This window comes from Ceratotherium simum, chromosome Y (genome assembly GCF_057802395.1).
Source record: "Ceratotherium simum simum isolate JZ-2026a chromosome Y, ASM5780239v1, whole genome shotgun sequence".
NCBI classification, from domain to species: domain Eukaryota; kingdom Metazoa; phylum Chordata; class Mammalia; order Perissodactyla; family Rhinocerotidae; genus Ceratotherium; species Ceratotherium simum.
In genome coordinates this window covers 7,575,533-7,600,486 of record NC_141941.1, presented here as the reverse complement: position 1 = coordinate 7,600,486, position 24,954 = coordinate 7,575,533, and the positions used below count along the sequence as shown (strand labels likewise).

The 24,954-nt window shown below is 34.8% G+C and overlaps 1 protein-coding gene across 1 annotated transcript in view; it reads left to right on the top strand.

Moving 5' to 3' along the window:
- Positions 1–24,954, top strand: part of LOC147911633 (lysine-specific demethylase 6A-like) — a 201,132-nt gene that overhangs the window by 143,536 nt on the left and 32,642 nt on the right. The window contains 4 exon segments of the mRNA XM_087427822.1: positions 10,073–10,851; positions 21,178–21,307; positions 23,081–23,186; positions 23,691–23,896. Coding sequence (XP_087283948.1) covers positions 10,073–10,851; positions 21,178–21,307; positions 23,081–23,186; positions 23,691–23,896 — 1,221 coding nt within the window.

Genomic DNA, 24,954 nt, shown 5'->3' with positions numbered 1-24,954 from the left:
GATCTTCTTAATAAGTGGAAGAAATTCCTCCGTATTTTTAGTTCACCGAGTAATTTTATCATGCATGTGTGTTTGATTTTGTCACGTTTTTTCTGCATCTGTTGTTAGGATTTTTCTTTTTATTTTAGTCTGTTGATGTCATGGATTACAATGATTGATTTTCTGATGTTGAACCAGCTGTGCATACCTAGGATAAATCCTACTTGGCCATGGTGTCTAATTCTTTTTGGATATAGTTGGATTTGATTTGCTGATATTTTGTTGAGAACTTTTGCATCTATTTTCATGAGATACATTGGTCTGTAGTTTTCTTTTTTTATATGTCTTGGGTAATGTCTTGTAATGTTGGGTTTTGGTATTAGAGTAGTCATTATCTTGGCCTTATAGTATAGTTATGAAATATTCCCTCTTTTTCTATTTTCCAGAACAGGTTGTAGAGCACTGGTAATTTCTTCCTTAAATATTTGGTGAAACTCACCGGTGAATTCATCTAGGCGCAGTGGTGCTTTCTGTTATGGAAAGGTTTTAATTATTTATCAGTTTCTTTAATAATTATAGGCTTATTCAGATTTTTATCTCTTTCTCCCGGTGTCATTTTTGGTAGATTGTGTCTTTTAAGGAATTGGTCCCTTTCATCTGGGTTAACTACTTTGTGAGCATGGAGTTGTTCAGAATATTCTTTATTACCCTTTAATGACCATGGGATTTCTGGTAATGTTTCGTCTTTTATTTCTGTTACTAGTAATTTCTGTCCTCTGGAGTTTTTTTTCCTTCGATTTGTCTGGCCTTACTCATTTTACTGATCTTTTCAAAGACCAGCTTTTGGTTTCATTCATTTTTCTCTGTTTACTTTCTGTTTTCAATTTCATTCATTTCTGTTTAAATTCTTAATTTTTCTTCTGCTTACATTGGATTTAATTTGCTCTTTTTTTTTTTTTTCCCCAGTTTCCTCTAGCAGAAACTTAGATGATTGATTTCAGATCCTTCTTTTTTTCTGTGTGCATTGATTGTCCTATATTTCCCAACAAGCACTGCTTTGGGTGCATCTCACAAATTTTAATATGTTGTGTTTTCATTTTTAAGATGGTCAGCATGGCTAAGTAATATGAGCTAGCAATAAATAATTTTGTGAGTTTTGTGTAATGATGGATAGCCAGACCCTTTTTAACACATCTTTATAAAAATACTGGATTGTACTTTGAGTGAGTGAGAAAACTATGTGAAAGCTTTGAATTGATGAATGATGTGATCCAGTCGTTTGGTTTTTTCCCTAATAGTTTATTGGTATATTGTTTATGTACAATTAAATTAACCCGTTCAAAGCATATAGTATAATGTGTCGTAAATGTATTTTGTTGTGTGTCTGTGGCCACAACCCTGTCTCTGTTTACTTCCATAACCCAAGAAAGTTTCTTTGTAACCGTTGCAATCAGTCCCCACTTCTGTCTCTGTCCTGGGGAGCCACTAATTTGCTTTTTGTCTTTAAGGTTTCCTTTTTTTTTTTTTTTTTGCTGAGGAAGATTTGCTCTGAGCTAGCATCTGTGCCCATCTTCCTCTATTTGTATGCCCCAAGGTTTACTTTTATAGGGATTAAAATGAATGAAATCATATGTGCATTTTGTTTTGTTTTAGCCTTTATTTATTGCTTTGGATATATCTTCTTATTTTTAATCCATTAATTTAGGAATATTTCATGATTTTTTTCTAGTTTTGGTTATTATAAATGTTATCAGTAGTGCTGCTGTGAACATTTATATAAAACTCTTTCTGTGGATGTGTATTTTCATTTCTCTATCTATGAATGGCGTTACTGTGTCATGTGATACATGTTTAACTTTTTAAGAATCTTCCAAACTATTATCCAAAGTGATTGAATTCATTTTACATTTCCCTTTTTTGTGTGTGTGTGTGAGGAAGACCGGCTCTGAGCTAAAATCTATTGCCAATCTTCCTCCTTTTTTTTTCCCCCAAAGCCCCAGTAGGTAGTGTATGTCATAGTTGCATATCTTTCTAGTTTGCTGTATGTGGGACGCAGCCTCAGCATGGCCGGAGAAGTGGTGCATCGGTGCGCACCCAGGATCCGAACCCGGGCTGCCAGTAGTGGAGTGCGCGCACTTAACCGCTAAGCCGCGGGGCCGGCCCCTTATTTACATTTCTGCCAGGAAAGTATGAGGTTACACTTACTTCATGTACTGGCCAATACCTAATATTGATAGTCTTTGATTCTAGCCATGTCAATGGATATATAATGGTTCATATTGAAATTTAATTTGTATTTTTCTAGTAATAATAATTTCTGTGTGCTTATTTGCCATTTTTATATTTAGACTTTTTTTCTTCCTATCATGATATGCAGTTCTTTCTATATTCTGGGAACAAGCTTTATTTGTGACAACATTTTGCCAGTATTTCCTCGAAGTTGAGGTGTATTTTGCTTTATTAATGGTGTCTTTTGAAATGGAAATACTTACTTTAATGAAGGTCTTGTGTCAATTTTTTTAAAATTTATTGTCTTTTTGGTATCCCATATAAGAAATCTTTGCCAAAACCAAAGTTAGAAAGATTTTCTACTATGTTTTCTTACAGAAATTTTACAGTTGTCTTTCACACTTTTAGTTCTGTGTGTCCTTTTGGGTTAATTTTTTTGTATATTTTTTTAAGGTATCTGTTTTGTAAATGGATATCCAGTTATTTCACCACAATTTATGGAAAACTTTTATCCTTTCCACCTTACCAGCTTTGTCAAAAATTAATTTAGCTTTGTCAAAAATTAATTTACCAAGTTGTAAATGTATTTTTAGACACTATTTTGTTCTGCTAATTGATAGTTTTTCTAATAATTCTATATAGTCTTGATCACTATAACTTTATAGTATGTTTTGAAATTGAATAATAATATCTCTAAAATTTTAATTATTTTCAAAGTTAATTTGATTACACTATGTTCTTTGTGTTGTCATATAAATTTTGGTGTCAGCATGTCAGTTTGTACAAAAAATGCCTACTGGCATTTAATAGGGGTTTTATTGTATGTATAAGTCAATTTGGGGAGCTAATTGCCATATTTATAATATTAGTTTTTCCAAACCATGAACATAATATCTCTCCGTTTACTTAGTTCTTTTTTAATTTCTCTTACATCTTTTTATATGGTTTTGAATAGACTATATAAATAGACTTATGTTCTTAATTTATTTTTAGATCATTTCTTGTCAGAATATATAAATATAATTGATTTTTGTAGATTAATGGTATAACTTGAGACCTTACTCAACTCATTTATTTTGTAATATTTTTATATATTTTCTTTGATTATTTTTTTAGTGCAAGACGGTGGGTTGCATGAATAGAGACATTTTTACTTTTTTCCAAACATCTCCTTAATTTTCTGTCTTAATATCTAGCTTAGAAGAACCTCTAGTAAATTGTTGAATAGAGGTGCTAAGAGCAGATATCCTTGATTTGGTCCTAATATTTGGGAAAAGCTTTTTGCATCTCGGTATTAAATATATTACCTGTAGGTTTGATAAGTGCCGTTTATCAGGTTGAAGAGGTTTCTTTCTATTCTTACTTATCTGAGAGTTGATGTTGGGTTTCATCAAATCCCTTTTCTATCTTCACTGAGATGTTTAGATAGTGTTTGTCTCTATTCTAATAGCGCAGTATTATGTTGATTTTACTCAGTGTAATGAGTACATTTCATTGACTATATTGATTATTTTTCTGTTGTTAAAGCTATTTGTAAATCTAGGGTAAACTTTCGTTGGTCATGATGCATAATCCTTCTTATGTATTGCTGATTTATGTGCTAATATTTTGTCAAGAATGTTTGCCTATGCGTCAAGAGAGAGATTGGTCTGCAGTGGTGTCTTTTTCTGGTTTTTGGTATTAGAGTAATACTGGCCACCTAAAATGAGTTGGTTAATGTTCTGTCCTCCTATATTTCCTAAAGACGGTTTTGTAGAATTAGTATAATTTCTGCTAGAAGTATTTTTATAGGATCTGTGGTGATGTCAACTCCTTCTTTTTCATTTGGTAAAGTTTACTTTTTATTTTGATTTACTTAGTGTTAAAAATTTATGTTTGGTTAATCTTTTCAAAAACCAAGTTGGGTTTTTTTTGGTACTGAATTTTTTTCCCTTGGTTTTCTTTTTTTCTACTTCATTCATTTTTTTTCTGATCTGTATTATTGCTTTCCTTGTACTTATTTTCAGTTTGGTATCTTCTTAGCTTCATAATGTGGTAGCTTAGTTTAGTGATGTTAGACCTTTCTTCTTTGACAATGTATTTAAAGTTATAAATAACCTAAGTATTGTTTTAAACATAAATTTTGATATATTGTGTTTTCATTTTCATCCAGTTTAAGGTATTTCCTAATTTCTTTTTTTTGTGAGGAAGATCAGCCCTCAGCTTAAATCTGCCAATCCTCCTCTTTTTGCTGAGGAACAGTGGCTCTGGGCTAACATCTATGCCCATCTTCCTCCACTTTATACGGGATGCCGCCACAGCATGGCCTAACAAGCGATGCGTCAGCGCGCGCGCCCGGGATCCGAACCAGTGAACTCTGGGCTGCTGCAGCAGACCGCGCACACTTAACCGCTTGTGCCACCAGGCCGGCCCCGGTATTTCCTAATTTCTATTGTCATTTTCTAATTTAACCCAGGGAGTATTTAGAATTCTGTTAACTTTCAAAATTTGGGTATTTCTCAGGTTTTAATACTTTTGATATCTGATATAATTTCATTATGTTCAGGGAGCAGGTTTGTGTGATTTAAATTTTTGTAATTTTATTGAGACTTCTTTTTTTCTCCTCCTCTGTGATCTGTCATGACAATACTCCATGTAAACTTGAAAAGAATATGTATTCTCTTGATATTGAGTAGACAGGTATTACATGACAGGTAACTTGGTTTATAGTGTTGGTTAATTTTTTATATCCTTGCTTATTTTTTGACTGTTTTTTCTCTCTGTCATTGACAATGCACTGTTGAAATCTCCAGCTATTATTGTTGAATTTTATATTTGTCTTTCACATCTGTCAAGTTTTACTTCACGTACTTCAGGCTCTCTTATGTGGTGTATATGTATTTGCAGTTTTTAAGAAAATATACCCAATGTAGTAACTCTTTTTCTATTGAGAAATTTCCTTCTTTCTTTCCTGTTAAGTTTTTTTTCTATAATGGTCGTTTGATCCTAATATCACCATCCCAGCTCTCTTTGGTTACTGCTTGCATGGTGTATCATTTGTTACTCTTTTTCTTTCCACGTTTTCATCTCTTTGAAGGTAAGTGTCGCTTGCACACAGCATATAGTTGAATCTTGGTGTTTTTATTTATTTTTTTGATGAATTAAGCAGAAATTTTATTTCCAAGCTCTTGAAAGATTATTACGAAGTATCCTTTGTAAAAGTGTCTCAAATTAAATCAAAGACACATCTTCAAACACCTGTGACATTAAAAATGCATTTAAGGTTGTAATATTTTCACATTACTTTGTTTTTAATCATTTTCAGTGTTCCATAGGTCACATTCTAAACATTTTTTTAAAGACATGAAAGACTGTAATTTTTTTCTTAAAGTATAACACAACCATAAAGTAGAGGCACTTAAGACAAAGACCAAATCTCCTTCATTCACACACACGTAATATAATACACAACCCAACATTAATCTTCCTAAACAAGTTCACTGAGAAACAGCTCCCATGTTTAGTGTTAAAAGTAAAACAGTCTTCTCATTTAGGAAAATCAAGACATCATTCGATTAGTAAATCCTATTCTTCCCCCAGTTTTATATTTATTTGTCTTCATTTAGAAATTGTAAATTTGTGAGAAAAGAACTGTTATGTATAAAAATGTTAGGAACAACAAATTACAAATATTCAATTTTTTTGTATGTGTGAGGAAGACTGGCTCTGAGCTAACATCTATGCCCGTCTTCCTCTATTTTGTATGTGGGATGCCACCACAGTATGGCTTGATAAGCTGTGCGTCAGTCTACGCCAGGGATCCGAACCTGTGAACCCCAGGCCGCCAAAGCGGAGCCTGAGAACTTAATCACTATGCTACTGGGCCGGCTCCCAAATATCCAATTTTTTAACAAACAAAAATGTTTTCCTTCCCAAAATGTAAACATCCAGTAAATAAAGCATATATAATATTCCAGGTATAGAAACACCAGTAATTCACTTATTAAAGAGATGTGTTTTGGTATATTTGGTGGTAACATTTTAGTTTGTCTTAAGTATAAAGCACTTCATCAAAGGAACCAGGCCGTTGTTATTTAAAATGACTGCTTCACCCAATTTCCTTATTTGAGTAGAAACCCATCAGGTTTTGTAGAATTTTGTCTATGGGACCAGGCCACAGGAAAGGGCTGAAATATCTCAAAGTTGTTTAGCTAGAGAAAAGTATTTTCTTGAGATTTGGAGGCAGTTATTCATCAGTCTGCACTTGAAAGCATTCCTCAGTGAACTTCTTCCCTACAGAGTTCAGAGTAAAGCATAGGATCTGGGCTCTGCTCAGAGGTTTCTTCTGGCTTGACCATCAGCCAGCAGGGCATCCTTGCAGGCATCCTGCATGCAGTACCTTTGAAGCTCTCTGCAGTGAGACCTTGATTTGCTCCAGACTGGCCCTGGAAATCATGGCTGTGGTGGCGCTGCGCCTGCATCTTGGTGTTTTTAAGAGTCTGATACTCTTCAGTCTTTGCCTGTTTTGGAGAATATTTAGTCCCTTCATATTTAATGTAATCATTAAAGTGGTCTAAAATCCATTTGCTCCTTTGCTTTTTGTTTTCTAGCTATATTATATCTGTTTTAAGTTCTTCCATATTTACTGCTTTTTTTGTGTTTAGCAAATATTTTTTGGTCTAACTTTGAATTCTTCTTTAAATATAGAAAAGCAACTTTCATCCATTTTGTCTCCTTTCTTTGTTGTATTGTTGCCATATGTATTACTTTATATATATGTAAACCCAATAATACACTGATGATTGCTGTAAATACTCATGTTTTAAAGACAAGAAATAAAATATGTGTATATACACAAGCTTTTACATTTATCAACATATTTAAATTTCTAGTGCCATTCCTTTCTTCTAAGTGACTATCTGATGTTGTTTTCTTTCAGCTAAATTATATCTGTTAGTATTTTGTTGTTGTAATTGTATCCCTGTGCTAGCTGGTGCTTTTTTAGAGACGTATGTATTTCTCCTTTGTTTCTCGCTTTACACACAGTTCTTATTTTGGCATTTAGTTTCTTTTTTTCTGTGCGAGAAGATTAAGCCTGAGCTAACATCCTTTGCCAATCCTCCTCTTTTTTTCTTCTGGGGAAGATTGGCCCTGGACTAACATATGTGCCCATCTTCCTCTACTTTGTATGGGACACGACCACAGCATGGCTTGACAAGCGGTGAGTTGGTCTATGCCCGGGATCCAACCCACGAAGCCCAGGCCGCTTCAGCAGAGCACGAAAATTTAACTGCCATGCCACAGGGCCAGCCTCAGCATTTGTTTTCTTATGAGTCTTTGACTTGTCATTCCACTGATACCTGGATTCCAGTGTTTGTGGAAAGTCTCATGTTTATCGTATCACTTTTCATTTTAATGTGATGAGTCGTTTTCTTTGCTGCTTTTGGATTTTCTCTTTGTACATTTTAGGACTTTTTATTATGATATGTCAGGTGGGGAAATTCTTTTTGCGTTTATTCTATTGAGGGTTTTCTGAACATCTTGGATTTGTAACTTAAAAGTTTTTCATCATTATGGAAAGTGTTCTGCCTTGGTTTCTTTTTTTTTTTTTTTTATAATTTTATTTATTTATTTATTTTCCCCCCAAAGCCCCAGTAGATAGTTGTATGTCATAGCTGCACATCCTTCTAGTTGCTGTATGTGTGACGCGGCCTCAGCATGGCAGGAGAGGCGGCGCGTTGGTGCGCGCCCGGGATCCAAACCCGGGCCGCCAGCAGTGGAGCGTGCGCACTTAACCGCTAAGCCACGGGGCTGGCCCCTGCCTTGGTTTCTTCAAACACAGTTTTGAGGGGGTTGTTCCTTTATGTTCAGCAATTTTTTTATTGCATACTGGTCTTTTTAAGTGTGTGTTGTAGCTGTTCTGTTTTCTTTTCTGTTTTTTTTCCTCTCAACTTTATGTTTTTCACCTTTGGTAACTTGATTGTTGAGGGATCTTCCCTGAAGTGTGTAGCCACTGTCTTTTGTTTTTATTCTTAGTTTTAATTTTTAGTCTGGTTTACTAGGGTTTTTTCCTTTGTACATAATGGGTTAGTGATCAGCTAATTATTAGGGCCAACATTGTAGTTATAGTCCATTAGGCTTGTGTGTGGGTTGCCTACTGAATGTGGGTTGAGGAATACATTGAAAGTTGTAGTCTGTTATCAAGTCTCCCTTTGCTTTCACTGCATCAGGTGTTCTCTTTAAAAGAATTTATAAACTCAGAATACTTTGATCTGTAGAACAGAGTTGTTACTTTTCACTTGAATGCTTCTTTTCTAATTGTTTCTGGGTCACTTTTGATGATGAATGAATTTTTGATTTGCCTACCCACACCCTTTTTGAAAGATATTTTCAGTATTGGTTATATTACAATATTCACTATTTTTACTTTATAAAAATAGTTTTTTATTTGACAAGAACTTTATCTCAGTTTGGTTGTTATTTTACTTAATTATTTAAAATTAAATTGTATCCCTTTGCACTCTTAATGTGTGTCATTTTTAATGTTTCCAATATTAAGTAGATAAAATATAGATAATGTTCCTGATTAAAAACACTATATTGTTAGTTTAGGGGGTTTTAAATGTTAATCTTGTTGTCAGAGGCATGATAGAGGATTTTAATTATATGATTAAAAGTGACATTAATGTATATATAACTTGTGAGTTCAATTTTTATTACTTTACAGGTTGTTATTGACAAATTCCATTTCACATTAAAGCAAAAAGGTTTTTAGCCTTGTTACTGAATAGTTACCAACTCAGAAAACATCAATTCTAAAACTTTTCTGGGGTTCTGAGGTTCCAATTAATATGGAGTTCTAAGTTAAAAATCTGTTAATGTAGAATTACAATATTTCTAACTCCAGAGAAGTTAACTAGTTTTCACTTTTATTGTTATAGTAGTTCGGAAACTATTAAATTATTGTTTTTAGTATTCTGATATTAATTTAATTGGTGTTGCTGATAAATTAGTTTCTTACTTTATCAGTAAAATAAATCGAGAATCTTCTCTTAGAGCAGTTTTGACACCAAGGACAAATTTCAGGTAAAAATTCCTTAATTCATTGTATATTTTCATTCCATGAAATAAATTTTCATTTGAGTCTAGAACTTTTACGAATTATGATAAACTGCCCCGTCAAAATGCTTTAAAGGTATCAGTGTATTTTCCTAATTATATGAATTTGGGAGAAAGTGCTATCTCTGTTCCCAAGTCATTAGTGAGGACACTGTACTTAGTTGTGGGAGGTGAGGAGGGAAGGTGGGAGATCCAAATGTTATTCCTTAAAATAACGGAGATTGAATAATGTTGCCTCCTTGAGGATAGCTGCTAGATATACATTACAGGTTCCCTGGTAATCTTAAGGTTTAATAAGTACACCTATGTTAAATTTATAATGTGTTGTAGATCAGTGAGTCAGCTTGTTGAGTTTGTGTTCGTGGCCTTAATTGGTAATGACCACGTGTATGTTTTCCCATATCTAATTTACTGATACATTTCTCTTAAGATAAAAATGAATTTCTCAGAATTGATGAAAAAAGTCCTCAAAGCCTTATGTGAAGAAATATTTTCGCACACTAATAAATGGAATCAAATTAAGCAGGACTGGTTACATAATTTTCCCTAAAGATACTAATCACTTTAATTGGTTAATTATGGGAACTTTTAAAATAATTTTTAGGATTTGGGTTAAATTATGTTAGACATTTAATTGTTTCTTTTTGGTTGTTTTGCTTTTATTTACCATCTTAAATCCTTGGTATTGTTCTGTATATGCATTCTGAGTTTACATAATATTAGATTTAAACAAATCTTTTAAATTTCTTTATTTCTTTTTTTTTAGGGGCTTCACAAAGGTCAGAGTTCACATTTGGCAGGACCTAATGATGAACAACCTCAGTTTCCCACTGGGTCTGCCCAGCATTTCCAGGAAGCTAGTACTAGTACTCAGAAACAGACTGGACATCAAACTCTGCCTAATAATTCAGTAACACAGGGAGTTGCTCTCAATCACCTCTCCTCTCATATTGCTACCTCAGGTGGACAACAAGGCATTAACTTTACCAAAGAGGACACACCTTCAGGAAATAGATCTTTGATGCCTGAAACAAGCAGCCATTCTGGAGACACACCTGATGGCTGTGCTGGTGTCAAGGGAGTTTCTAATCATGTTCACCAGTTGACAACACAATCTGTTTGTAAGCCTAACCATGGAAATTCTGTGTCACCAAATTTAGTAATTTCAGACAATCCTCAGATCTCTGCCTTGTTGATTGGAAAAGCCAATGACAGTGTGGGTACTGGAACCTCTGATAAAGTCAATAATATTCACCCAGCTATTCATACAAAGGCTAATAATTCTGTTGCCTCTTCGCCCTCTTCAGTCATTTCCATCGCAACACCTTCTCCGAAATCCGTTGAGCAAACAACCACACATGGTGATACAAGCCTTAACAGTCCTCATAGTAGGTTCCACACAATTAATGGAGAAAGGCTAGAGAACTCACAGAGCTCTAAAAAAACAGACCTGCCTATAATTACCCACAAACCAGGTCCTCAGATCATACCGTCGATATCTGGGTCCATATACTCAAGTTCCACAGAAGTTCTGAAGGCTTGCAGGTTAGTACAGAAAATTTATCACAAAGTGAAAATGGTTGGCTACTGTCCAAATTAGAAAACTGAAGTAATATTTTGGTTTTATGTAGTCACATAGCTAAAAAACAGTTTTGTAAGGAAGTTTGTTTATACTTGAATATTATGGTAATACCTTATCAGTATATCAGATGTGAAAAGCATTTTTCTGCATGTGAGAGGCATATCTCATATTTCAATACCAATATCTCATATTTCATATGTGAGAGGCATATCTCTAGTGTTTTGTCTGTTCTGATCTGTCTTGCTTGTCACAGTTATCCACTTCTCTGTGATTGACCTTTCTCTGGGGTCGGAAATCAGAGAATGGGTTAAATCATATTTGGTAGAAAACACCAAAGCCTGGAAAACCTTGCTGTTTGTTTTCTTTCTGGTAACATTTAGTTTGACTATGGAGGAGGTTATAAAGTGGGTAGGAGGGACAAGGGGAAAGGCAGAAAGAATTGACAGATTTAACAGACTACCAGCCACTCTTGTGAGAGCAGCCATATTTTGCTACGGTTAGAAGAATGGGCATCAGGTATGTATTCCTCAAATGGGTTTCATTTTCCCACACAAAATAGATGAATCAAAGAATAAGGAACACTTTCTTTAATGATACTGTGACACCATAGAGATTTTTGCCCCCTGCAGATGGTAGTCCACTTTTTTTTGAACAGCTTTTTTGAGACATGATCCACATACCTTACAATTTGCTCATATTTATGTACAACTCAGTGATTTTTAATATAATCCCAGATTTGAGCAGCCATCACCACAATCAGTTTTGTAGCAGTTTGATCACCTCAGAAAGAAATCTGACATAGTTTTTTTTTTTAATTGGTGTCATAATAGTTTATAACATTGTGAGGTTCCTCTTGAACATTAATATTTGTCAGTCACCACATAAATGCGCCCCTTCACCCCTTGTGCCCACCCCACAACCCCTTTCCCCTAGTAACCACCAAACTGTTCTCTCTGTCCATGTGTTTATATTCCATATATAATAATTCCAAATATGTAATATTTATATATTATATATGAGAGAGGTCATACAGTGTTTGTCTTTCTCTGTCTGGCTTATTTCACTTAACATAATATCCTCCAGGTCCATCCATGTTGCAAATGGGACGATTTTGTCTTTTTTTATGGCTGAGTAGTATTCCATTGTGCATATATACCACATCTTCTTTATCCAGTCATCCGTTGATGGACACTTGGGTTACCTCTATGTCTTGGCTATAATGAATAATGCTGCAATGAACATAGGGGTGCGTAAGCCTCTTTGGATTGTTGATTTCAAGTTCTTTGGATAAAAACCGAGAAGTGGGAGAGCTGGATCATAAGGTATTTCTATTTTTAATTTTTTGAGGAATCTCCATACTGTTTTCCATAGAGGCTGCACCAGTTTGCGTTCCTACCAGCAGTGAATTAGGTTTCCCCTTTCTCCACATCCTCTCCAATATTTGTTATTTTTTGTCTTGGTGATTATACCCATTCTTATGAGTGTAAGGTGATATCTTAGTGTAGTTTTGATTTGCATTTCCCTGATGATTAGTGATGTTGAACATCTTTTCATATACCTGTTGGCCATCTGTATATCTTCCTTGGAGAAATGTCTGTTCATATCCTCTGCCCTGTATTTGATCGGGTTATTTGTTTTTCTGTTGTTCAAATATGTGAATTCTTTATATATTACGGAGATTAACCCCTTGTCAGATATATGGTTTGCAAATATTTTCTCCCAGCTAGTGGGTTGTCTTTTCATGGTGATCCTGATTTCGTTTGCCTTGCAGAAGCCCGTTAGTCTGATGAAGTCCCACATGTTTATTTTTCTTTTGTTTTGCTTGTCCAAGTAGACATGGAATTCCAGAATATCCCTTTATAACCAGTGACGAATAGCGTACTGCGTACCTTTTCTTCTAGGAGTTTTATAGTTTCAAGTCTTACTTTCGGGTCTTTGATCCATTTTGAGTTAATTTTTGTGTATGGTGAAAGCAGGTGGTCTAGTTTCGTTCTTTTGCAAGTGGCTGGCCAGTTTTCCCAGGACCATTTATTGAAGAGACTTTCCTTTCTCCATCATATGTTGTTTGCTCTTTTGTCGAAGATTAGCTGCCTGTAGATGTGAGGTTTTATTTCTGGGATTTCGATTCTCTTCCGTTGACCTGTGTGTCTGTTTTCGTACTGCTACCACGCTGTTTTGATGACTGTTGCTGTGTACTATGTTTTGAAGTCAGGGATTATGATGCCTCCAGCTTTGTTCTTTTCTCTCTGGATTGTTTTAGCTATTCAGGGTCTTTTGTTGCCCCATGTGAATTTTAGGATTCTTCATTCCATTTCCATGAAGAATGTCATTGAAATTCTAATTGTAAATTGCTTTGGGTATTATGGACATTTTAACTATGTTTATTCTTCCCATCCATGTACATGGGATATTTTTCCATTTCTTGATGTCATCATTCATTTCTTTCAATAGTTATAGTTTTCATGGTATAGGTTTTTCACCTCCTTGATTAAATTCATTCCTATATATTTTATTCTTTTTTGTTGTGAATGTAAATGGGATAGAATTCTTGAGTTCTCTTTCTGTTAGTTCGTCGTTAAGAGTATAGAAATGTAACTGATTTTTGTAAGCTGATTTTGTACCCTGAAACTTTGCTGTAGTTGTTGATTATTTCTAATAGGTTTTTGTTGGATTCTTTAGGGTTTTCTATGTATAAAATCATGTCGTCTGCAAACAGTGAGCGTTTCACTTCTTCATTGCCTATTTGGATTCCTTTTATTCCTTTTTCTTGCCTAATTGCTCTGGCCGGAACTTCCACTTGAATAAGAGTGGCAAGAGTGAGCACCCTTGTGTTATTCCTGTTCTCAGACTGATGGCTTTTAGTTTTTGCCCATTGAGTATAATGTTGGCTGTGGGTTTGTTATATATGGGCTTTATCATATTGAGGTACTTTCTTGCTGTACCCATTTTGTTGACAGGTTTTATCATAAATGGATGTTGGATCTTGTCAGATGCTTTCTCTGCATGTATTGAGATGATCATGTGATTTTTATTCCTCATTTTGTTAATATGGTGTATCCCATTGATTGATTTGCGGATGTTGATCCATCCCTGTGTTCCTGATATAAATCCCACTTGATCGTGGTGTGTGATCTTTCTTATGTATTGCTGTATTTGGTTTGCCAGTATTTTGTTGAGAATTTTTGCATCTATGTTTATCAACGATATTGGCCTGTAATTTTCCTTATTTCTACTTTCCTGGTCTGGCTTTGGTATGAGAGTGATGTTGGCCTCGTAGAGTATGTTAGGAAGTGTTCCATCGTCTTCTATTTTTTGGAATAGTTTGAGAAGTATGGGTATTAAATCTTCCTTGAATGTTTGGTAAATTCTCCAGAGAAGCCGTCTGGTCCTGGACTTTTATATTTTGAGAGGTTTTTGATTACTGTTTCAATCCCTTTACTTGTGATTGGTCTATTCAGGTTTTCTATTTCTTCCTAATTCAGTTTTGGGAGGTTGTATGAGTCTAAAAATTTATCCATTTCTTCTAGATTGTCCAATTTGTTGCCATATAGTTTTTCATAGTATTCTCTTATAATCCTTTGTATTTCTGTTGTATCTGTTGTGATTTCTCCTCTTTCATTTCTAATTTTATTTGTTTGAGGCTTCTCTCTTTTTTTCCTTGGTGAGTCTGGCTAAGGGTTTGTCAATTTTATCTTTCAAACAACTTTTTGTTTCATTGATCCTTTCTACTGTATTTTTCGTTTCAATTTCATTTATTTCTGTTCTAATTTTTATTGTTTCCTTCTTTCTGCTGACTTGGGGCTTTGTTCATTCTTTTTCTAATTCTGTTAGGTGTTGTTTAGGATTCCTTATTTGGGGTTTTTCTTGTTTGTTAAGGTGGGCCTGTATTGCTATGAATTTCCGTCTCAGGACCACTTTTGCTGCATCCCACGTGAGTTGTTATGGTATATTTTCATTTTCATTTGTCACCAGATACTCTTTGATTTCTCCTTTAATTTCTTCAGTGATCCATTGGTTGTTCAGTAGCATGTTGTTTAGTCTCCACATCTTTGTCACTTTCCCAGCTTTTTTCCTGTAGTTGATTTCTAGTTTCGTAGCATTATGGTCAAAAAAGATGTCTGTTATGATTTCAATCTTCTTAAATTTATAGATGTCTTCCTTGTTTCCCAACATATGGTCTATCCTTGGGAATGTTGCATGTGTGCTTGAGAAGAATGTGTAATCTGTTCTTTTTGGATGGAGTGCTCTCTCTATATATATTAAGTCCAGCTGGTCTAGTTTTTCATTTAAGTCCCCTATTTCCTTATTGACTTTCTGTCTAGATGATCTATCCATTGATGTCAGTGGAGTGTTAATGTGCCCTACTATTATTGTGTTGTTATTGATATCTCCTTTTAGGTTTATTAATAGCTGCTTTATGTACTTTGGTGATCCTTTGTTGGGTGCATATATATTTATAGTGTTAGGTCTTCTTGGTGGAGTGTCCCTTTTATCATTATATATTGCCCCTCTTTGTCTCTCTTTCCCTTTTTTATCTTGAAATCTATTTTGTCTGATATAACTATGTTTTTAGTTATATATAGTTATTTAGTTATATATAACTATATATTTAGTTATATATAACTATGTTAAAGCTTGTGTTTTTCTTGACAGCTTAGAAGTGTGTCCTGGAGGCTGCACATTGTTGGGTCTTGTTTTTTAATCCATCCAGCCACTTTGTCTCTCTCTCTTTTTTTTTTTTTTTTTTGTGAGGACATCAGCCCTGTGCTAACATCTGTCATCCTCCTCTTTTTTTTTTTTTTTTTGCTGAGGAAGACTGGCCCTGGGCTAACATCCGTGCCCATCTTCCTCCACTTTATGTGGGACGCCGCGACAGCATGGCTTGCCAAGCAGTGCATCGGTCCGCGCCTGGGATCTGAACCAGCGAACCCCAGGCCGCCGCAGCGGAGCTTGTGCACTTATCTGCTTGCGCCACCGGGCGGCCCCTGGAGTGGACTGAAGTGGATTTTTGCCCATGCATAGTGTTAGTTTCTGGGTGCAGGTTCCACCTGCTGTGATTGGGTTAGGAGGCCGGAGCTGTGTAATCTGAGCCCATTGCCACATTGCCTGTCAGCTGTGCCTGTCCAAGCCTGGGTCACTCCTTGGGATCACAGTGGCCCTGTAGGATCTCCCACTGAATGGGAAAGTAGTCATGTGGTGAGTCAGGGCTACTGCCGCCTTCTCCCACAGACCCCAGGGCTTGTGCTCCCTGCTTCTGGGCCTCAGCGGTGCTATGTGTGTTCACTGCAGCTGCTTGTTTGCTGGCACTGGGATCTCAACTGCCCTCTACTCCTAGGTCGCACCAGCTGTTGTGCTTGGTGCATGGGAGCTCCCCTCCCAGACCAAGCCAAAGCCACTTCTGGGACCGGGTGGGATTGTGGATTCTCCCACCAGACATGATTGTGCTCACAAGGGGGCTCAGGGCTACTGCCCCAGCTCCCACAGTCCCACCAAGATACGCTTCCCCCTTTGGGCGGAAGCAGTACTATCGGTGTTTATGGCAGCCACGAATCTGTTTGCCCAACCTGGGATCTCAGTCACCTTCTGCTCCTAGGTTGCACCAACCGCTATGCTTGGTGGGCGGGACTTCCCCTCTGGGCGGGAGTCAAAGCCACTCCCTGGGTCCCCGCTGTTGTTTCTCCCACTGGAGGAAAGAGTGATCACACTGGGCTCAGGGCCACTGCCACCCACTCTCACAGTCCCGCCAAGGCTCGCTTCCTCCTTCAGGGCTACAGCAGTACTAAGGGTGTTCACGGCAGCCAGGAGCCTGTTCGCTGGAGCGGCAGCTCAGCTGCCCTCTGCTTCTGGGTGGCACCTGCCTTTGTGTTTGGCGGGCAGGGCTTCCCCACTGGGTCCAAGCCTGTGCCACGCTCTGTGGGCTGTGTGGCCCTGAGGGCTCCCCCTCTACACGGGGAATTGATCACACGGAGGTCTCAGGGCTGCTGTCACATGTTTCCACAGTTGAGCTGAGGTATGGTCCCACCCTCAGGGCCACAGTGGTGCTATGGTCTCTCCAGCCGGGGAAATAGTCACACATGTGCACTGGGCTGCCTGGGTTCCAGAGGGTGCTCACATATCTCTACCACTTCCTGGCGGGGGTGGGTAGTCCATCCACCTTCAGATATACAGCTGCTCGGGTCTCTCAGGCCTCTGGGTGTGCTGTGTGGGTCTCCGCTGATGGATGAATGTCCTTTCAGTTGTAATTCGAAGGGGGAGAAACACAGGGAACAGCTCACTCCACCATGTTGCTGGCATCACTCTGACGTACAGTTCTTAGTGTTTTTATTCTGTTTATAAAAACACAGCAAAATCTAATCTGAAATTAAATAATGAATTATTACAAATGTCCTATGTAACAGACTAAAACTTAAATGAAGGTTTGTTAATGCTAGGGGTAAACAGGTGAAATGCCTCTGTAATATTTTCTAGTATATAATGTTTGAAATTTGAACAACAATATATTGGATTTTAAAAGATCTTTCTAATTTGAGATTGAAATGAAGTAAAATAGAAAAAAATACTGTTTAAGTAGGCAATCTAAAGACTATTTTTGATCTACCTTAACCATTTTACTTAATAATAAGGTTTTGAGTTTCCAAGGTGAAAACAATTCTTCTACCTTGACTATTTTGGTTTTGCACTTCAAAAGTGAAAACAATTCTTGCTAAATGGCTTATGTAAACCTCTGCCTGAAACTGGAAGTTTTTATGTTTTACTTCTCTATTGATGTATCTAAAACTTGTTTAGGCTTTGACGCACTTAGATTATCTTATTAGAAGTTATTGTGAGTCAGCCATTAAATCTGTATTACTGATGATGTATTACTGATAAACTTCTAAGAAGCAAATATTGAAATTTTTAAATTTTATATAGTTGGTGCTTGTACATCTGGGGTAGAGTGAGTAATGGAAAGAATGACTTTTATGTAAAATTATAATTAAGTGAAATTTGTATCTTTGATATTTCATAGTGAATTAAAGATTTTAATCTTCCCATGTTATTTTTGAAAGGTAGGTAAAACATTCACTTCAGGGTAAAATACATTCTTCGAGATTTATTTTTGGCTTAAAAACTGCTAAAAGGACTTTTGCCTTACCACAAATGCTTAATTTTATTTTTGAAGGTTGCAGTATCTTTAAAATACCATAGATACCTGCATAGTTTTTCTGGTAAATGTAGCTATCAATTTACTATTGAAGGTATATTTACTACCTACCCCCCCCCCCCAAATCGTAATGGGAAAAACAAAGAATAGCAAAAGAAAGAAAGACAGTGGAAACAGAATAAAAGAACAGATTCAAAAAGTTGTGAGTAAAATTATCCTGATGCTTAGAGAAAGAGCCAGCATGGGAAATTATAACTGTCACATGGGACCAGTTCTGTTGATAGATAGTGGGGTATTCTGGGCAAGACCCTGAATTCAGATTAATGCAAAGAAACATCACTGTAACAAAGTTAATCTCTGTGGTTAAGAAACTCCTTGAGGAAACGTAAATTGTGTGTAGGTTTATCTGTAGAGCACCTTTCATATTTGTACTAAATGAGGTGTTTGAAAGTAAATTTAAGTAAGCTATTTAAAAAATAATTTTTATATAGTAATGAATTTCTCCAATAAGAAGCTAGATAAGAGGCTTTGAGAATGAGATAAACTCTTAATCTTTCCCACTCTCCTTTTTTTTTTTTTTCTATTTCAGTCCTTTCCCATGTTGGATTTTTATAGTGAAGTGTCTCTTGAACAATTATGGATAGGTGCCAGTTTAGAAGATCATCTATTTTTATTGTCCACAGCCCTATCCTTTTGCATTAGGGTTGATATTATATATTTTCACAGGGGAAAACTTATGGTTCCTTCCTTCTCAAAAAACATGTTAGGTAAATTTCTGTAACTTCTGACTTGACCCTAATAGGTTAAGGAACAGCTAGATATGATTTCTTTGTACTATTGTTCTGAGTTTTCTCTTATGTCTACTTCCCTCATAAATTTTTTAAGTGAAGGAGTTTTTTTGTTTGTTTTTTGTGAGGAAGGTCAGCCCTGAGCTAACATCCGATGCCAATCCTCCTCTTTTTGCTGAGGAAAACTGGCCCTGGGCTAACATCTGTGCGCATCTCCTCTACTTTATGTGGGACGCCACCACAGCACGCCTTAACAAGCAGTGCACCAGGGATCTGAACCCAGGAAACCCAGGCCGAGCACTCGCACTTAACTGCTGAGCCACCAGGCCAGCCCTAAGTGATGGTTATTTTTAAAGTGCTGTTATTTGGTTATCTTGGTTGCAGTCTTAGCACCTTTGCTTCTTTTAAGATTATAAAATGTCATTACAGCATTGGTAATTGAATTAACTTTGGCTTCCTTGCTTGTGCCTCATCCTTTTCCTTCTCTTTTGAAATATAGATATTTACACTTTACATTGCTTGACTTTTCCATATATCAGTATTTTATTCTGTTATAGAACTTATTTACTAGGTGTCAATTCCTATTACCTAGTCTCATTTTTCTATTGAGAATGTTAGCTTAAACTTTGGTGCCGCATTAAGTTGACTTAAACTTTTCAAGAACAGTTAAATACTTGACCCATATCTTATGATATCCTAAAATATTACTTATATTATATTGTGTTACATCTCTCTCTAGGAAACAAGCTTATGTAAGCAAACTGTATCATATTTTGTGTAAAATATAAAGAGTGAGAGGTAGATAATTCAGCATTGAAACCAGTTCTTTATTTCGTGGAGATTATAATTGACTAATTGTATTGGCCTAGTGAGGCTACTTGAATTTTCCCTTATCAGCACAGACAGCTATTTTTTACTTGTTACAAACAAAAGTTTGTGGACTTATAAATTAGGATCAATTCTGTATGTCAGTTGGAAAGCTTAAAATGTGTCATATTTAACTGTAAATATATGGGTCATTGTGCATTTTGGACAGATATTGAAACCTAGATATTGGTTTAGCATTTAACCTTAATTGTTAGTTAAAATTTCAGTTTAATACATATTTGCACTTTCTTTTGTTTAAAAAATAGAGAAGTCACTAATGTTAAACCTAATTCATAACTATAAACTCTATAAGAAGCTTTTGGTTGTATTTAAAAAGTAGGTTATACACCCTAGAGGCTATTTAATATGGTATCTCAAAAATGGAAAAATACTGGCTTTCAAGCCTTAGTTTTCGTTAGTCCTACCAAAAAGGCCTGACTTACAAGTTGTTCTTTTTAGCAAAAATAAAACTACACAAGGAATAGTAAATTTGCTTTAACTTGTATTATATAATTTGAAATAAAAATATTTACTTAAAATAATTATAATTGGTTCTTAAGTAAATGCAGTTGCTGATGTAAATTTTAATATTTTTAAGGTCTCTTTCCTTATGTATTTTAATATATTGATTAATTTTAGATTTTAATAATTGAATAAGACAAGTTGAATGATTTCAAATACTTGACAGCTTTCTATGTTAAAATTTTAAAGATTTAGAAATATTCCTCTAATGTACTTATACTAAAAACAATGTCAGGTTGGGAGTAATTTTCCTCCATTTTGAGAAGTTATAACTTCACAAATATACCTTTCATTGAAGGAAAAAATTAATCTGAATACTATTAACTAATAATTATGTACACTGTGTGAGAATGCATAGCAGCTATACAAACATCATTTGAAAAATTATTGTAATCTGTAAATTTAGTAAAATGGAGTCTTGCTGAATATTAGGGAGTTGCATAGAAAATCAGTTTTGAGAATAGATTTGAAAGTGGTCACAAAAGTATTCTGTAAATAAAATATAATATAGGAAAGGAAATAAATCTTACTATAAAATTATTATATCTAAAATGTTTTTGGGCTCAAGTTATTGTTTTAACTTATTAAATGAAGAAAATCTAAGAGTGAAACACATTGAGAAAATTGGAGATTATATTCTTCAGGTGAGAAAATAAATTGGAAAATAATGAGAAGAAAATTTTTGTCAGTAATTTATGTTTTATGGATATGTAGTATGTTTTGTTTCTTATAGCATTTGTTCAGATAGTATGTTTTGTTCAGATAGTATGTTTTGTTAAACCATATAACAAATGAAAGTATCTGCTGAAATTAACGGTTCTGGTTTTTTTACCAAATGGATACAAATATCCTAGAATGGTATTATTTTTCAAAATGCCCTATACCTAAAACTTTATTCAGATTTTTGTATCTTCTATTTTCAAAATTAATGTATAGCTGATATATTTCTTCTCATTATTATTTTACAGGAATTTAGGTAAAAATGGCTTGTCTAACAGTCGTATTTTGTTGGATAAATGTCCGCCTCCAAGACCACCAACTTCACCATACCCTCCCTTGCCAAAGGATAAGTTGAATCCACCCACACCTAGTATTTATGTGAGTCTCATTGACTAACTAGAAATAAATTAAGTGTTTAAACTTGTCTGTCTTTTGAAAATATATTTTTAAAGCAATTCAGATACCTTTTAGGGAAAATTAAATTTTTCCCCACAACTTGAAGATTTTAGAAAACCATATTTGTATCCCAGAGGATGACAGATGACATCTTTCAGTCTAAATATGGTCTACTACCTGTTTTTATAAATAAACTTTTATTGTTACACAGAGATGCTCATTTATTTACATGTTGTCCCTGATTGCTTTGCTTTTGATTGCCAGGGTTATATAGTTGCAAAAGAGAACATGTAATCCGTAAAACCAAAAATATTTGCTATCTGGCCCATTGTAGAAAAGGTTGTTGACCATAGTATATTCAGAAAGATTTCTTGAAAAGAGTATTTGTATTTAAAATGTCTTCTCAGATGTGGACTGGGATTATATGAGAGTAGCAAAAGATAATTGTTTTGTGTCAGTTTTTTAACAACATGGTTCTCAATCTACATTCTGCCCCCTGCCAGTTGTATGGACTTTGAAATTCATTCAATTTTATGCTTCGATTAAAAAAAGAATTATTTTGGGGTCGGCCCCATGGCTTAGCGGTTGGGTGCTCGCGCTCTGCTACTGCTGCCCGGGTTCGGATCCTGGGCGCGCACCAACGCACCGATTCGCCGGCCATGCTGAGGCCGCGTCCCACATACCCCAACTAGAAGGATGTGCAACTATGACATACAACTATCTGTGAGGCTTTGGGAGTAAAAAAGGAGGTAGATTGGCAATAGATGTTAGCTCAGGGCCAGTCTTCCTCAGCAAAAAGAGAAGGATTGGCGTGGATGTTAGCTCAGGGCTGATCTTCATCAAAAAAAAAAAAAAAATTATTTTGTCTTTAAAAGAGCAGTTGAGAATATGAAAATAAAAATGAGTGCCTGTTGCTAAAAAGGTTAAAATAAATATAAGTAGATATTTTTAAATTTCAATTTAAAGCTAAGTGCTGGTTTTTTTCCAGAGATTTAAGTATTTGATATTGAAAGTTGATAAGAGTTGAATCAAAATAATTTCTATTTTTTTACCAGAGTTTCTGCTGTGTGTACCCGCCCCTCCCAGACACATTTGAAAAAATTCTAAGCTAAAAATTGAAGATTAAGTATTTAGAATGATTATATAATAAGAGAGGATTTTTAGAGATTTGGCCCTTTTTTTACAAATGTTACATTAGTCCTTTACCAAATTAAAATTTATTGATACCTTATTGTGAAAAGAAGTTCCTGAGATAAAGATAAAAATAAAGCTTTCAAACTAAACTTTGAGAGAATAAATGCAAAATGAAGATTTATCTCTTGTGGGTCTTACTGAGTCATTTTTTATTTTAATAATAGTTTTTAAAACACTTTGATATCAAACTTTAAATGTCACTTCTACCTCTTTCATTTAAGAAGTATGGAAGTACACTTGGGAAATACTTTTGAACTACTAAAATATTTATATATTTTGTGAATCTCACTGTGATATAGGACGTTGGCAACATCATTTCAAAATTTATCAAATTTAAAGTAGATTTCTTTAAAAGGGAAATTTATATAGCTGTTATCTTCTGATAATTTTCTGAAAAGACGAATGATAAAATACTGTAGTATGTAGCAACACAATATTAATGTTTAAGATGCAGTATTAAAATGCCTGCTTGATTTAAAAATGAATATGAATTTTGCAGTATAATTGCAGTATAATTTTAGTCATTTTTCTGAGATCTAACAAAACATTTTAATTTTACAGTTGGAAAATAAGCGTGATGCTTTCTTTCCTCCATTACACCAATTTTGTACAAATCCCAAAAACCCTGTTACAGTAATACGTGGCCTTGCTGGAGCTCTGAAATTAGGTAAGGTTCAAAAAAAAGTTTGTGTGTCTCTTTTACTGTCTTTAATCTTTTAGAATACTGGCAGAAACTCACTGATTTTTGGCCAGTTTTTTGAGTTTTTGTTTTAATGTTCTCCCCTCTCTCTCTTGTCTCTGTCTCTTTAGCACATCCTTGATATATGATGCCAGTATTGATTATTGGCAAATATATGGTGGGTTTTCATTAGTTTTTAATTTGGCATCATTATGCAACATGAGTGATTTAGGTTAGATAATAGACTTTTTGAGTATAAAATGTAGGTAAAATTAGACCCTTTTTGTAAGTACTACAGCTGGTTGTTACACCATGTCATGGAGTTAGACCTAGTGTTTCAGCAGACTGCTTTGCAAATCTCATACCACATGGTTTGAAGTAGTCTTCAGGGAAATGGATGGAGCCCCATAAAAATTTTCTTAACATACTTTTGAAATGTTGATTATACCAAACACAATTTTATTTATTAACACAACTTATTTATTTATGAAGATCTTGGACTTTTCTCTACCAAAACTTTGGTAGAAGCTAACAATGAACATAGAGTGGAGGTGAGGACACAGTTGTTGCAACCAGCAGATGAAAACTGGGATCCCACGGGAACAAAGAAAATCTGGCGTTGTGAAAGTAATAGATCTCATACTACAATTGCTAAGTATGCACAGTACCAGGCTTCTTCCTTCCAGGAATCATTGAGAGTAAGTATTTATTTCCTGGAGATTATTCTGCTAAGTGGACATTACTTTTATAATGATCTGTTTAGTTTATGTAATTATATTTCATCAATGCTACAAATTACAAACTATTAAACTTTTAACAATTTAAGCAAAGTTATAGTTGATAAGATACATATTGTTAGTAGAAAATAAAAATAACTATCTTACAAGATATCCCTTGTTTTTGAAGTGTTTCTGTTTAGAATGACAAAGTGTAAGTTAAGTCTACTTAGTTTCAGAATGATTATAATATGAAGAAAATTATCTGGGTGGCTTTCAGGTTCATTTGGTTAATGACAAAGTTTTTTCATTTTATTTTATCCGAAAGTTGCTTCTGTAGGCAGTATTAGTATTCTTTCTGTGTCAATCATTAGTCTCTAAAGAAAACTGGAGGAGAATCGGAAATTTATAAAAATGTCTCAAAATATATGGAAGGTAAAGAAAAGAAAACCTTAAACCAGGGAATGGTTACTAAAATACCTTGATAGGAAGTATAGAATCCCACAGCAGTTGTTAATATAAGAACTTTGTGAATTCCTTCACAAAATAAACAGCGTTAGCAGTGAGATCACTAAATATATATCTCAAATACTCATTTGAATTAAGTTTGTTCTTCACATATCTCTTTTAATTTAAACTGTGAATTTGAACAGAGTATATCGCAGATAAAATAATGTAGAAATCTTGTTAAAAATAGATAATAGAGTAAGGATTAGGGTTAGAGATTTCTTTTTAACCGTATTTCTTTAATAGAAAGACTAGCTTTTTTCTTTTTAAAGCTAGTCTGATATTTTAAGAATACTTCAAAGTACCATAGTTGAAATATAATATACAATCGAAAGTTTTAAATTTGTAATTTATGTGGCATTTATCTTTAGAAAGTGTTTAAAATTCTGCCCTCATTTTACATTTTATATTGATGTCAGTAGAATCAAATACTTGTGTAAATTGTATATGTTTAGGATTTTTGTGGTAAAATATTCGTAACGAAATTTACTATTTTTTTTATGTTTCTCAATTTTTTTTTCCTGATGTTTTAA